The sequence below is a fragment of the Corvus hawaiiensis genome, chromosome 29 (genome assembly GCF_020740725.1).
Source record: "Corvus hawaiiensis isolate bCorHaw1 chromosome 29, bCorHaw1.pri.cur, whole genome shotgun sequence".
Classification (NCBI taxonomy): domain Eukaryota; kingdom Metazoa; phylum Chordata; class Aves; order Passeriformes; family Corvidae; genus Corvus; species Corvus hawaiiensis.
The window spans coordinates 2,602,524-2,618,212 of record NC_063241.1 but is presented as its reverse complement, the minus strand read 5'-3'; the positions used below and the strand labels follow the sequence as shown (position 1 = coordinate 2,618,212).

Genomic DNA, 15,689 nt, shown 5'->3' with positions numbered 1-15,689 from the left:
AAATGAGTTCCCTCTCGGGGGGGGGGGGGGGGTGGGGGGGGGGGGTTGGATGCTCTGCTGTTTAAGCGGCACAGGAATAAAATAAATAAATTCCAATTTTTCCAGAGGTTTTTGCTGGTTTTAAGGAGGAAGGCTCCAAGCAGGAGCCTCCAAGAGATCCATGAGCTGCGTGGAATTATTATCAAAGGGTATGAAATAGGAGTTTCACCATATTCCCAGAAATCTGCAGAGCTCGATGGGATCAGCCTCAACTGGGAAGGAGGAATTCAAACGCTGATTTTTTTGGAAAACTCCGTGAGAACCTGGAATTGTCTTTTGGGGCGGGATGAGGGAAATAATCCCGATAATGAGGTTCCCACGCACCGAGGGGATATCAAAACCTATCAGAAATATTCACGAGCAATTTATGCATGCAAAGTGTTTTATCCTCGTAATGTAAATAACAAATTATCCCAGAAAAAGCTCCTCAGGGCTCGGAGCAGCTCTGGAATATTCCCTCTTGGATGGAAGTGCTTCTTCCACAGATAAACAGGATGTTGTTCTGCAGCCCGACTCCAGGTGGTTTGCACATTCCTGAAGCAAAACAACCGATTCCTCCTCAAAAATCACCCCAACACTGGCTCTGAAGCGGCTCCAGCTCATCCTGGGGGAATTTCTAGGGGTGGGAATTGATTCCCAGGAATTTCCAGCTGGACACAGGGAAGAATTTCATCCCTGAGCACCGGAACAGATTGGCCAGGGAATGTTGGAATCCCTCTCAGTGGGGATATTCCAGAGCCATCCCAAAAGTCCCGTGCCAGCTTTGAGGAGGGTCCCTTCCAGCCTGACCCATTCCGGAATTCCGGGATTCTCTCAGCTCCGAGGATCCACCCAAATCCTCGGAAAAATCAGCAAAACCCCATGAAATTCATCCATTTTCCAGCATCCACAGGATTACAATTTTTCCTCTTATTTAAGTCTCCCTTGAGGCACTTTCAGCCCAAGGAAATTTGGGATTGGGCTTGGAGCGAGCTGGGATAGCGGGAAGTGTCCCTGCCCGTGGAAGAGGGTTGGAATGGGATCAGATTTAATCCCCTTCCCACCCAAACCACCCCGGGATTGGAAATCCAGGCAGAAATGGCGAAATCACCTCTGGAATGAACTTTTCCTGCAAAAACCCAAAGGGAACCCTGGGGGACATAACAGGAATTCCCATGGAAAATGGAATAACGCGGGTAAACAACCCCAAACCAATTAAAAGTAATTGAGATTATTACACATGAGGGGAGGGCAATTAAAACCTGGCGCCCAAAGGTTGCCTCAGCTTCCTGGAAGTTCGGGAGTTCTTATAAAACTCCAAGGATTCAGGGCTCCCCCGGCCATTCCCATCGATTCCTTCCTGGAATTTTGGTAAGTCCCTCGCACCTCTGTTCAATAATTTGGGGAAAACGAGCTGGGACTTCACGGGAATTCTGTGGCTCCAAAAATTCCAAGGGAGATTCTCTGCTGGGAATTGTTTCGTTGGATATTTGGGGTGAATGCAGCCTTAAAAATGTATCCATGGTGATTGGAATTCTTGTTAAAATCCCCCCCCAAAATCTGCTGGAATGTTGTTATTCATTAACAATAAATAACTGCAGCTTAAAAGTCGCTTTGATTTTAATTCCGGTGGGATTTGGATGAGTTTGTCACCAAATCATGGAATATTTTGGGATGGAAGGGATTTTAAAGGTTAGGTCATCCATAAATCAGGATGCTCAGTAACATTTTATCCATATTTTTCATCCAAAAATTGGAGAAAACCTGAGATTTTCCTTTTTTACTCCCCCCAAAATTTTATTATTCATACATCAAATCTATTTTCTATGGGATAAAAAGGGAGGAAAATCTTCTTTCCTTCTTTTCCTGCCAGAATGATCCAAACCAGAGCTCATTTTCCCTAAAAAGTTGTTTCTCCCCAGTTTCCAGCCGGCCAGGGAATTTCTTTGGTGCAAAAGTCAATTTTTTTGGGAAGAAGAAACTCCAATTCTGCTGCTTTCCCACCCAAAAACTTTGGGAATTCTCTGCAAAGAGCATTTGGTCTCCATGGAAAACCCCATGAGATAAATAATGGGATTTCCCTGGACTTTTCCAGCGGAATCTTTGGAGAGAAACAGGAATTTGGTGACTTCACCCAACGCCTACCTCCGAAGGAGCCTCTGGAAGAGCCTGGGTTCCTCCAGGGACAAAAATGAAGGGATTTTTATCGGGAATCATCCACATCCCACAGCTTTTAACCCTGACAGGTTAAATCCCAGGATATATTCTGGAATTAATTCCACAAAAAGGTGGATTCAGTGTCCAGGGAAAAAAAAAAATTTGGCACCAAAATTCCCTGTGGAGTTCTCGGCTCTCTGGAATTCATCTGGAGGTCCCTGGAGGAAGGATTTTCCCAGGAATTCCGGGAGGATGGCACGGAAATCACAGATTTTGGAGCTGTCAGGGGGAAGGAACCACTCCGGATGCGGATCCGGAGCCGGGAGCGATCCCAGGCTCTGGAATCTGCTCTGGGTAATTATCCCAGCGAGGGCTGGGCAGGCTGCGATAAACAAATCATCCCGGGAAGGGATGGAAAATCATGGAATTGTGGAGTGGATAGAGCCAGGGTGGGGTTTTTTGGGAAGGTTGAGGGGGGAAAAGAGGAAAAGCTGGAATTGAGCCGGGAGTTTGATTTAAAAGGAGCACTAAAAAAAAATTAAATAATTTAAAAGAAATAGAATTAAAAATTAAATAATTTTTAAAAACCCAATTAAAAGTTAAAATAAAAAATTAAAGAAAATTTAAGAAACGAAATTTTAAAATGAAATGAAAATGTAAGAGCAACATGAAAAATTAAATGATTTCTTTAAAAATAAAACGAAAGAAGTAAATGAAATTTTAAAAAATAAAATCCAAGTGAAATGAAATTAAAAAAAAAAACCAGTGAAAATTAGATAGAATTTTTAAAAACGAAAATTTAAAAAAATGAATGACGTTTAAAAAATACAATGAAAATTAAATAGAATTTAGAAAAAAACCCCTAAAAATACGCCTCAGAATTTAAAAGTAGCATTTAAAAAATTAAACCCAAAATACAATTCTAAAACGGAATCAACTTCAAAAAAGAAAAGAAATATTCACTGATGGGGGGTTTTCCCACCTGGGATTTACGAAGAAATAGGAATAAACTGTGTAATTCCAAGAGGTTTTTGCTGCTCTGGCTGCAGGTTCTCCGGCTTTCCTCCCAGATGTGCTCGGAATTCCAGGGGCGCTGCCCACGGCCGGCGGCCTCCAGCTCCAGCCATCACTGGGTGGTTTCCTGTGGCGCTTCCCGAGTCATCATCTTCCCCCCTCCCGTGCTTGTGACATTCCCGGGGCCCATCCTCAGCACCTGCCCGCAGGAGACGGTGCTGGGATCCTCGGGAATGCCGGAGGGAGGAGCAGGAACCTCCCTGAGATCCCACGGAGCGGAAACGCCGCGATCCGGGGAGTTCGTGCCGGAATTCAGCTCCAGGCCCATCCTCAGCGTGGACCCACGGGAGGCCTCGGGAATGCTGGAGAGAGGAGTGGGGACCTCCAGAACCTCCCTGAGATCCCTGGGAGCACAAATCCCGCGTTCCGGGGGGTTCGTGCCGAAATTCAGCCCCCGGCGGGCGTCGCGCTGCTCCTACATCTTTAATTCCCGTTGGATCCATCCCTGCAGGAGAAGCAGCTGCGGGAGCCAGCAGCCGCCTGGGAACGGGAGCCAGGAGGAAATTCCAGAGCTGGAAAAGCCAGGAATGGAAAACGCGGATGCAGCAAAGGAGGAAAAAGAGGTGTTGGAAGTGTGACACAGACCCAAGCCCAATCCAAAGGCTCTGGAGACTCCTCCAAAGCAGATTTGGGAATTTGAGTTCGGCTTAAGTTGGGGTTTTTAAGGTTGGGGGTTTTTAAGTTGGATTTTTTCCCCTCAGACATTCCCAAGCAGCGGAATAAAGCCATTAAATTCCCTTTTCTCCAAATTTTGGAATAACCTGACGCTCGAAATCAGGTTTGTGGGAGCAATTTGTTCCTTTTCCGTGGTTTTTCAGAGAAATTGAGGCAGGCACTGATTGGGGAACACCCCAAATGTGGTCAGACCTGACAAAGCCTTTCCCTGCCAGGCCTAATTAAGCCTGGCTTAGCTTTTATGGGAATCACTCATCAGGAAGTTCCCTTTTCCCTGGGATAACCACAAACACAATCCCGTCACTGCTTCCTGGCTTTCACTTTCACCGCAGGAAAGTCGGGAAAGGGAAAAAAATCGATCTCCTTATAATTAATTTTAATAAAAAGGGAAAAAAATTTCTGGAAATGAATTCATTTTATATAAAAATTAACACCTTGGAAATGTTTGCCCCAAAAAATGTGGATTTTTCCATCCCTGGAAGTGTCCCAGGCCAGGTTGGATGGGCTTGGAATAACCTGGGATAGTGGGAGGTGTCCTTTGCCCGTGGATCTGGATGATCCCACCCCAACCATTCCAGAATTCCAGGATGAAAGTGAAGAATCTTCACCTGGATCTGCGTCCTTTACTCCGTATTTTATTTTATTTTATTTTATTTTATTTTATTTTATTTATTTCATTTCGTTTTAGCCTCGTTCTTTCCCTTCCCATTAAAATTATTCTGCATTATCCCAGCGGTTTCCTTGTTTCCTTTTCCAGGGAAATTTTCCTAACTGGGAAATCTGGATAAATCCCAAATCCCTGGGTATTTTGGGGCTGGGGAGGTTTGAGAGCTGCCCTTGACCAACTGGAATTTTGGAATTCCTCCCCACCCTCAGGGTGGGCTCCTCCTTCAGGGACCAGCCCCAATCCAGGCGGTTTTCCCTTCAGAGGGAAAAGGGATTGTGGAAAACTCGTCAGGAACGTTAAACCAGCTCCTAAACAGCCGGGAGGCAGAATTCCAACGTCTGAGAACGCTTTTTCCATGTTTTTGCTGGATTTCCCTTCCTCTGCGCCCTTCTCTGGGCTCTTTCACCTCACCTGGCCATCCCTGTGTGAAACGGGAGGTTTCTCCACGCTCCCAATTCCCTGCAAACCCGTTCCTGCCAAAACAATCCCCTCAAATATTCCCTGCCTATCCATATTTAAATCTTTCCCTTCACGTTTTGGGAACTCCCCTAAATCCCCTTGTTTATCTGGCCCCCATTTGCGTGTGCCCCACTTTCCTGATCCCGTTCCTGATCCTGGCAATGATGCAACGATCCCAATATCTCGGAAGATCAGCCTGTGAGCCGTGGCTTGGCCTCCCCAAGCCGGCGGCAGCTCAGAGATCCCACATTTCTTGTTTGGCTTGCGGAGGAAAGGCTGGGAAAACTCCGGCAATGAGGTCACGGGTGGGGCGGACCCCAAAACATCGGGATTGACTCATCGGCTCCAGCGGCTCCACCCCATCCAGCTCGAGGAGTTGGACAATCTCCAGTTCCACACGGGGCTCAGGAAGAAGAGGAATGGAAATTGTTCCTTTTTTAGTTTTTCTTTTTTCTTCAAGGAAGATCCCAGAATTATTGAGGTTGGAAAACATCTCCAAGGTTGAGTCCAAGCTGTGCCCGATCCCAGAACAATGTCCAGGGATCCCTCGGACACCTCCAGGGATGGCCACTCCAACCCTCCCTGGGCAGCCCCTCCCAAGGCCTGGCCGCCCTTTCCAGGAGGGATTTTCCCAAATATCCACCCTGAGCCTCCCCTGGCACAGCTCGAGGCCGTTCCCTCTTGTGCTGGCCCCGTTCCCTGCGATCAGATCCCAAATCCCCCCTGGAAGAGCCCCAGATTCCCCCTTTTCTCCTAACTGAAGTTTTTGGAGAAGAACCATCAGCTTTTCCACCAAGAACTCAGACCTGGATTCCTTTTGGATCAATCTGATCCCCTTTGGATCAATCTGATCCCCGTTGGATCAATCCAATCCCTTTTGGATCCAGCTGATCCCATTTTTTTCCGCAGTCTAAACCCCAGAGACCTTGTTTGGGTCCATGCCATGTTTTTTGCCCCAACCAGCCCTCAACATTCTCCACTCATCTGCCTAAGCCTATTATTATTAATATTAATATCTTAATTAAAATTATTATTAATATATTTAAAAATAAAATTAATATCATTATTTTGATTTGCAGCCTGGAAAACCAAGCGTGCATCAGAAAATCCTGGATTTTCCTGCCAATTTGCCTTTTTTCCCTGCTTTTTCCTCCTTCTCCCGCTTCCCACAAACCCATCCCACCGTTTTCTCTCCCAGTGTTCCCATGGTTTTTATGGCCTTGCACAGGGGGGCTCGGCTGTTTCTTCTGATTTTCGTGGAATCCCAGGATGGTTCTGGATGGAAGGGACCTCCAGGATGATCCAGATCCCTCGTTCCCTTTCCGATATCCCACCCCACGACTGCTCCTCGCAGGCTTTTCCCTTTCCCCGCTCTTGGCCCAGTAAAATTCTCATTTATTAGGGGAAAACTGGTGCCCAGAAGTGACCCAACCTGCCCAAGGATGCTCCATCCAGAGGGCAGATCTGAGGTTGGGACACACCCAGTTATTAATAGGGTTATTCCTGATAACCTGTCATTATAGTCCCAATATTGCACAGCAGCAAAATTCGGGAAGAGGTCAGGGAGGCCAAGTCTTGGCCCAGACCCAGGGGAAGAGATGGGGCTGCTTTTCCTCCTTAAATCCCTTTTCAGTCCTAAGAATCATAAAATCCTGGAGTGGTTTTGGTTGGGAAGGTCCTTTAAGGTCATCTTATTCCAGCTCCTTTCCATTATCCCAGGATGATCCAACCCGGCCTTGGACACTTCCAGGGATGGAGCAGCCACAGCTTCTCTGGGAAATCCATTCCAGGGCCTCCCCACCCTCACAGGGAACAATTTCTTCCCTAAATCCAACCTAAATTTCCCCTTTTTCAGCTTGAACCCATCTCTCTTTTCCCATAACCACGATTCCTGGTGAATTCCAGCAGCAAGGAGAGCACTGGAATTTCTGACAGATTTTATTCAAGCCGAACCTTTGGCCTTGTTGATCTGGACTAATCAGTGCTGTACAAATCTTTGCATCTGGAAAAAATTCCAATATTTCCCCTGGATAACAAAACTCTGCGCTTTTTTTCTGGGAAAATTTCCTTGTCCCCCCTTAAATCCAACTAGAAATTAATTTTACAGGATTTTGTGCCACCAGCTCCAGGTTTAATCCTTGAAGAAACTCAAAGGAAGCTGCCAGATTTTCTTGCTGAGATGAGCAGCTTTAATGAGGCAATGGAGGCAAATGAAGATTTAATTAATATCTTTCTCATTAATGGATGATTAAATTGGGTCTTAGCACCACGCCTCGGTGAGCCATGGGGCGATACAGGAATGGGAATTCGCTCCGTGGCATTGGCTCATTCCACAGGTGCTAATGAATATTACAATTAATTCTTTTGCAAGGGTGGAATTTCTAAGATGCCCCAAATAACCCCAAATTCACCCATGAGCACCCACCTTCCTGAGGAGCAGATCCTGCAGCTCTTTAGAACCCCAGGATCCCAGAGGCTGGAAAAGAATTCCAAGATCATCGAGTCCAAGCTGTGCCTGGTCCCCACCTGGACACCCAGCCCAACGTCCAGGGATCCCTCGGACACCTCCAGGGATGGTCACTCCAACCCTCCCTGGGCAGCCCCTCCCAAGGCCTGACCGCCCTTTCCAGGAGGGATTTTCCCAAATATCCACCCTGAGCCTCCCCTGGCACAGCTCGAGGCCGTTCCCTCTTGTGCTGGCCCCGTTCCCTGCGATCAGATCCCAAATCCCCCCTGGAAGAGCCCCAAATTCCCGCTGGATCCCCCTTTTCTCTGGGATGAGCCCCCCCAGCTCCCTCAGGACTCTCCATTCCCTTCTCCTGCTGCTCCAGCTCCGTTCCCATCCCTGGACACGCTCCAACTCCTCAGTGAAGAAGAACAAAATCCCCTTCTCCAATCCTCAGTCTTCTGGGGGTTTGGGCTTGGGCTGAGCTGATAAGACCAGGCTGCCTTATCAAAGCTCCTTCTTCAACCTTGCCCACTCCTGGCGGCTCCAGCTGACCCAGGACCTCTATAAAATCCCGTGATGAGACTCTGAGGACTCTTGGGGATGGTTCTGTGCAGGGCCAGTGATGATCCTTGGGGTTCCCTTCCACCTCGGGATATTCCGTGATCCTGGGAAGCCTCTGGCTGCTCCAGGGAGGTGACCCTGACCTGAAGAAGGCGTTTGGGTGGTGGCCCCAGAGGGACACCTGGCCCAGCTTTTAGACAGACCCAAATTATGCCCAGGCACTCCAGGCTTCCTCCTGGGGCTGCAATTCCATGCTCCCCCAGGTTTTATCCAGGGAATTAAAGAGTATTAGCTGTGTTTTGTTTCCAAGATGAAAGATTCCCAGGAAATTGGGGTGCTGTCATCATTCCCGAGCTCCGAGCAAATCTCGTTGGGTGGCGAGGAAGAATTCCTCGGCTCTGGAGTTATTTGCGGGCTTAATTCTTTAATCACCACCTTTTGTGGAGCTGGAGGTAAAAACGTCCCCAAACTTCTCCATGAGAGGAAAAACTTAATTTTTGGTGGGATTGAACCAAGGGAATCAAGTCAGAAATGGGCAGAAATGGACAGAAATGGACAGAAATGGGCAGAAATGGATGGAAATGGGCGGAAATGAACAGAAATGGATGGAAATGGACGGAAATCAAGGGAAATGGACAGAAATGGATGGAAATGGATGGAAGTGGACAGAAATCAAGGAAAATAGACAGAAATCGGGGAAATGGACAGAAATGGACAGAAATGGATGGAAATTGACAGAAATGGACAGAAATGAACAGAACTGAGATCCTGCTCTGGTCTAAGCAATAAAACAGAACTGTAAATACAAATAATTAACAAGCAGTTGGTGGTGATTTAAGTTAATCCCTTATTTCCCCTTCAATCTCATAATTATCCAATGAAAAAAACCACCCCCAAATGTCATCCCTTTATCTGGAAATTGGATTCCAGGTGACAGCTCAGAAACTGCTCCAAAATAGGAATTCCAAGATCCAAACCAGCCTTAAATTCGTGCAGTAATTCCCAAATTTTAGCCTGTTTATTTTCCTGCCTGCTGTTGTTGGTTGTTCTCTTCCAAGCCTGGCATTGCCCCGATAAAATCTGGGGAAGAATGAGGGATGAAGATCGTGTTCTGCCCCGATCTGGGATAATGACACCGATGATTTCCTCTCTGCCAAGCGACTTCGGAGCCCAATTTGGAAAATTATAGGGAAGAGCAAAGCAGCTGCAGCAGCTTCCTCTGATTTCATCTCCATATGCAAAGCAGCCGGGAAGGATCAGAGCAGAGCCCTGGAATTCCTAAAGCCAGAAAATCAATGTACCGACGACAACAACAACAACATCATCATCAACAACAACAACAACAATCAGCATGCCAGGAAAAAACAGGATGAGGAATCTCCCAGATAAATCTCTGGAGTCGGTTTGTTTGAGGTGAGTCTGGAGCTCCTCAGCCCCAATTGATGCTCTTTAAAGTTTTTTTTTTTTAATGTAAAAAATCTGTACGTTTGGGGTAGTTTTTTCTGCAAATCCTTTGCAGCAAAAGCCAAAATTCCTGATTTTGTTTTTTTGTTGTTTGGTTGTTTGTTTGTTTGTTTTTTGTTTTAATTTATATTTCCATAAGGCTTTCTCTTCCAGCTGGGAAGGGAGTTTATCTCTTTCTCTTGTCTCTTAAAGAACTCTTTGATCTGAGGCAGGTTCAGTGCTTGTGAAAGGAGTTTTGGGCCCGTGCCAGGGGTTTGCATTTGGGATCTGATTTTTTGGAAGGCTCTCAGTGGAATATCAAGGCTGAAGTTCCACAAAGGAAAGGATCCCATTAAAACTTCCAGGGGAAAACCCAAATTACAGAAACCGAAACCTGGGGATTTTGGGGCAGTTTTTTGTTTTAAACCAATTTTCTCTCCATTGGAAAAAACTCCAAGGCAATGGGACGAGGTTCTTAGGAACTTTTCTCAAATATTGGGTTTGGTAACTCCTGGAATTGTCTCCACTGTCAATCACTGCAATTAATGGATGCTTTTAATTGCCACAAATTAAGTGAGTCAGACTGTTCTGTGCTGCTCATGTATCTCCTTCTCATTAGATTGATTCCAGGGCCATGAAATGTAAATAAAATCATTTATTTGGGGCTTTGTTTTTGTGTTTTCCTTTCATTTTAATAATTCACTACAACTGAGAACAAAGAGGCGTTTTTTTAATGTAAATGTGAGTGTGAAATCACAATATCAGCATTTTTCAGGCCGTGGGGATCTATTTGAGCTGAGTTTATGGGTCTGGACTTCAGTTAATGTTTGCTCTGAGTCCTCTAACCCTGAACTAAATTCCTCTCCTCATCTTGGCCTCTAAAAAACACGTTCCCCCAGGAAAATTCAATTTCTTCCCGGTTTTTAGTATTTTTAATGTGTTTATTCTGAAGGGAACCAGCCCTTGAGATGAGGAATTGTTGATAAATCATAAAATCCTGGGCAGGTGCCTTTTTGTAGCTGAATTTCAGATGGAATTCTTGTCCAGGAATTGCTTTGGGACCTCAAACTTCCTACTTGGAATGTGAAAAGGAAATGATCTGCTCAAAGGACAGCTCCAAGAACAGAAATTCCATAAAAACCCATGGGGAGAACACAAAGTGACCACGGACACACAAAGTGAATATTTTAGGGAAAATCCACCTATTCTAAGGAAAATCCCCCTCAGGGGATGGTGGGATTTCCAGCAGAGGCCCAGGATGGGTGAAGCACCTGTGTGGGCCTGAGAATTGATGTCCCAAGAACAGAAATTCCATAAAAAAACTCATGGGGTGAACACAAAGTGACCACAGACACACAAAGCAAGTATTTTAGGGAAAATCCACCTGTTTTAAGGAAAATCCCCCTCAGGGGATGGTGGGATTTCCAGCAGAGGCCTGGGATGGGTGAAGCACCTGCAGCACCTTGTGTGGGCCTGAGAATTGATGTCCCAAGAACAGAAATTCCATAAAAAAACTCATGGGGTGAACACAAAGTGACCACGGACACACAAAGCAAGTATTTTAGGGAAAATCCACCTGTTTTAAGGAAAATCCCCCTCAGGGGATGGTGGGATTTCCAGCAGAGGCCTGGGATGGGTGAAGCACCTGCAGCACCTTGTGTGGGCCTGGGAATTGATGTCCCAAGAACAGAAATTCCATAAAAAAACTCATGGGGTGAACACAAAGTGACCACGGACACACAAAGCAAGTATTTTAGGGAAAATCCCCCTCAGGGGATGGTGGGATTTCCAGCAGAAGCCTGGGATGGGTGAAGCACCTGCAGCACCTTGTGTGGGCCTGGGAATTGATGTCCCAAGAACAGAAATTCCATAAAAAAACTCATGGGGTGAACACAAAGTGAGTATTTTAGGGAAAAACCCCCTCAGTGGATGCAGAGATTTCCAGCAAAGGCCCGGGAAGGGTGAAGCACCCGCAGCGCCCTGTGTGGGACTGGGAATTATCTCCTAATCCTAAAGCGTTATCAAAACAGTTGCAACAAGGGGAGGCAGGATCAGGGAAAACATTCCATTTCACAAGGGGATTGCGTCAAGGTGGCTCCCAATTTCCCTTCTCCATGACAGGATATAAAAGTGCTCCTGCCTGGCGGCCCTGGAGCTGCCTCTGCTGACTCGTCCTCCTCGCTGACTGGGTAAGTCGGGTTTAACTGAATCAGCTCCTAATTAGACATAATTTGGTTTATGGGGAGCTTTGATCTGAGGTTTTATATCCTATACTAAATCAGGGTAGAGTTTATTCTCCAAACCCGTTTTACATGGGAAGTGGGACTTGGGATTAAGGTGGATAAAGGGGGAAAAGGAACAGGAGTTATAAAAATGTTGATGGGAGGAATTTTTAGGAAGTGAGCATTTATTTTTGGAGAGGGGTCATTCCAAACCCAAGATTAGGGTGGGATTGATTTCCAAAAGGAACGGGAAAGGGAATGATGTGGGTAAAGGACAGGGATGTTCTTCTCAGAATTCATTCTGGGAATAGATACAGGGCAAAAATACAGAGACGCTTTGGGGTGACCCAATTGTGGCCTTCCAGGACCTGAAGGAGCTACAAGGAACATGGGGAGAGACTTTTTCCAAGTGCCAGGAAAAGGGAGAGTGGGTTCACAGTGACGGACAGGAGGTTTAGATGGGATTTTAGGGATAAATCCTTCCCTGTGAGGGTAGAGAGGCCCTGGAGTGAGATTCCCAGAGAAGCTGTGGCTGCCCCATCCCTGGAATTATCCAAGGCCAGGTTGGATGGGGTTTGGGGTCTGGGGAAAAAATGTCCCTGCCCATGGCAGGGGTTGGAACTGGATCTTTAAGGTCCGTTCCATGATTCCATGGAGCCCTAGAGAGGAGTGGGAGGAGAATTAGAAGCATTTCCCCGCAGTTCATCTCCCTTGATTGGTGCAATTCATGGAGAAGTGGATTGTGCCCTAGAAAGGATGGGTTTTAAATTGTTATTTTAATTTTCTAACCACAAACTCATTTATTTAGATGATTTAACCCCACATATCTGCACCTGTCCATCCAAACAAATCCCCATTCCCATAACACAACTCCCTTTCCAGCAAATTCCAAGGGGAATCATCTCCCATACACCTCCCATTTCCTACTGGCTATCTCAGTCTCACCCCTAAGAATTTAAGGACAAAACCACCTCTTTTTACCTGCATTTCCTCCCTCACGGAGAAGTTTGGGGACATTTATACCTCTAAAAGGTGGTGATTCAAGGATTAAACACACAAATAACTCTGAAACCGAGGAATTCAGGAATTCTTCCCCATCCTTCCAATCCTCTGGCTCTGCCTCCACCGGGCTGGGACCTTCTCTTCCTTCCAGGTTGGATCGGGAACGATGTCTTCCTACGGCCAACTGCTCAGTGCCCGCTGTGCTTCGCCCTGCGAGGTGACGTGCGGCCAGCCCTACGTCGACGCCTGCAGCGAGCCCTGCGTCTCCTCCTGTGGAGATTCCCGAGCCATCGTCTATGCCCCACCCGTGGTCGTGACATTCCCGGGACCCATCATCAGCTCCTGCCCCACGGAGAGCATCGTTGGGACGTCCATCCCTGAAATCCATGGGGGAATGGGGTCTGGAGGGGGTGGGATGGGGTCTGGAGGAGGTGGGATGGGGTCTGGAGGTGGCGGGATGGGGTCCGGAGGAGGGATGGGATCTGGAGGGGGCGGAATGGGATCTGGAGGGGGAGGAATGGGATCTGGAGGGGGAGGAATGGGATCTGGAGGGGGAGGAATGGGATCTGGAGGGGGAGGAATGGGCTCCTCCTGCGGGGGAGGAGGCTCCTACGGGATGGGCTCCTGCGGGGGAATGGGAGGGGGCTCCTACGGCGGGGAGGGCTCCTGCGGGGGTGGGATGTCACGCCTGGGGAGCCTCTACCGCAGCTCCTATTTCTCAGGCTTCGGTAGGAATTATTATCCCTATTTTTCCCGAGGGTACTACAGGTATCGCTACGGGAACTATGGGCCTTTTTAACCCTTTAAAACCGAGGAATATCCACAGGAGAAATAGGATGCAAAGTAGTAGTTGACAGCTAGATATTCCAAGCAGTCTCTGCTCCAGCTGATCCAGAGGGGGCCGGGGTTGTTCGGATCTCGCTGTGCTTTGTCCAAGGCTTAGGATCCCAATGTTCCCTCCCTTTTCCCTTGCTCCTGTTGTGTTTTGTACTCCCTGAACCTGAAGAGTCAAACCAGTCACGGGACTTGGCTGTGAAAGTGTCCGGCTGGAAAAAGAATGTCGTGGAATGACTGCTGGATTGGAGTCCAGGCTGAAATGGGAATGCTGAAGTGGGGATGCTGAAATGGGAATTCTGAAATGGGAATGCTGAAATGGGAATTCTGACTTGGAGATTCTGTTCTTTGTCCCTGCACTGCCTCATCTCACTCTTTTGTTTGTATTAAAGCCCTGTTGCATCACAGCCCTGGGTTCTGGCTTTTATTTCATCACAGTTTCAGTTACAAACCGGTGTGGAAGTGAATTCTTAGGCAGTGATTAATTCTCATCAGAGGGGAATTAATTCCGCTTTAATGCAAATATAATTTGTCTGAAATTCCTCAATAAACTAATTTCCCTTTCTGATCTATGCCACATTATTCATTCTAACAAATAACACAGAATAATTTAGGTTGGAACAACCTCTGGGGGTGGACTGGTGGAGCTCCCACTCAAAACCAGTTTACCCTTGGAGCCAGGATAATGGGGGATTGGGATGCTTAGGGGTGACCTAATTTTGTGGGGATTAGAGGACTTTATGACCTTGGAGGTCTTTTCCAACCTAAAGGATCCTGGCATTCTGTGGAAAGGAAAACCAGGAAGCTGCCAATGCAATTCAGAAGGATTTTTATTCGGGCTTGTAGGAAATGAAATGGAATAAAACAGAGCAATTCATTGGTGGTCCAAGGGCAGCCAGATCACCCCCGTGGGTGGCAAAAGCCACACAAGGTGAAGCTGGAGCCTTTACAGAAAATCACAGCTGGAATTCTGGAGCATTCCCACCCCACCAGAAAGGAAAAGGGACAAGATTAATTAAAGAGTTCCAGGAGAGACATCATCCCACGGGACAGCTTTTGATTGAAGGTGAGGCACAGCAGGAGGAGATGTGAGCCTGGTTTTCAGGGAGCAGCCTCGGAATTCCAGGCCTGGCTGTGGATCTGGATCCGGGGTTTTCATCTCCCAGGTTGTTTGGCCTTACAGGATGAGCCTCAGTTCCCCAGGCGGGATCCGCGGCGGCTGCTGTGGGACCTCCGGCTGTACCAGGAGCCCCCCATTCCCAGGGAGCCTCCGTAGCCAAAGGCACCCCCAGATCCAAAGGAACCCCTCGCCCCCAGCACACCTCCGTACCCACAGGATCCAAGGGAATTCTGCATTCCCGCCACGCCCCCAGAACCAAAGGAACCCCCCCATCCAGAGGCACCCCCGATCCCCGAGGAGCCCCCGTACCCAAAGGAGCCCCCGGATCTGAAGGAGCCTCCCATCCCTGCCAGGCCCCCAGGCCCAAAGGAGCCGCCCACCCCACAGGACTCATCGGAGCCATTTGGGATCGGAGCGCCGAAAACGGTGGGAAGGGATGCTCCCACAACGCTCTCCTGGGAGCAGGTGCTGAGAGTGGGGCCCGGGAAGGTGAGGATGATGGGAGGAGGGAACACCACGGCCCTGGAATCTCCACAGGAGGCAACGCAGGGCTCCAGGCTCCTGCTGTAGGCACAGGGCTGGGAACAGGCCGCCTCACAGCCCTGCAGGCACTCGGAGCTGACATTGTTCTGCATCGTTGCTTGGGATTTGGGATCAAGCTGGGAAAGACAAAGTGCAGCCAAGGAAGCAGCACAGTCAGGCCACAGGTTCCCAGTATGAACCAGTTGTACTTTGTCCTTCTCCTCCAGCTGCTCCCAGTTCAACCCTCCCTCACAAATTCCCATTTTTTCTGCTCTTTCCTTCCTTCCTGGCCTGTTTGAGGTGTCTCAGTTCTTCCTTTCCTACCACCACATCCCTTTTTCTTCTGAATCTCTTAAAAAAATCTTTCCCTTTCTCTGGGACTGAACTACCTGGTCCTTAAACAATTCTTCACTCAGAAAAATCCCATTAATTCCCTTTTCAAAGTTGACCCACAGGAAGATTTACCTTCAGAAAGTCCCCTAGGAA

General features: G+C 47.7%; 1 protein-coding gene across 1 annotated transcript; it reads left to right on the top strand.

Moving 5' to 3' along the window:
• The first annotated feature begins 9,454 nt into the window (after positions 1-9,454).
• LOC125318398 (beta-keratin-related protein-like) lies at positions 9,455-13,968 on the top strand. The gene is made up of 4 exons (XM_048289069.1): positions 9,455-9,473; positions 11,625-11,692; positions 12,879-13,202; positions 13,341-13,968. The coding sequence occupies exons 3-4, from the start codon at positions 12,894-12,896 to the stop codon at positions 13,524-13,526; spliced, it is 495 nt and encodes a 164-aa protein (XP_048145026.1). The 5' UTR covers positions 9,455-9,473; positions 11,625-11,692; positions 12,879-12,893; the 3' UTR covers positions 13,527-13,968.
• The last annotated feature ends 1,721 nt before the right edge of the window (positions 13,969-15,689 follow it).

Coding starts and splice junctions, on each gene's coding strand:
- LOC125318398 (XM_048289069.1), top strand. CDS start 12,894: ATGTCTTCCTACGGCCAACTGCTCAGTGCCCGCTGTGCTTCGCCCTGC. Junction 13,203..13,340: donor GGATGGGGTCCGGAGGAGGG/ATGGGATCTGGA, acceptor GGAGGCTCCTAC/GGGATGGGCTCCTGCGGGGG.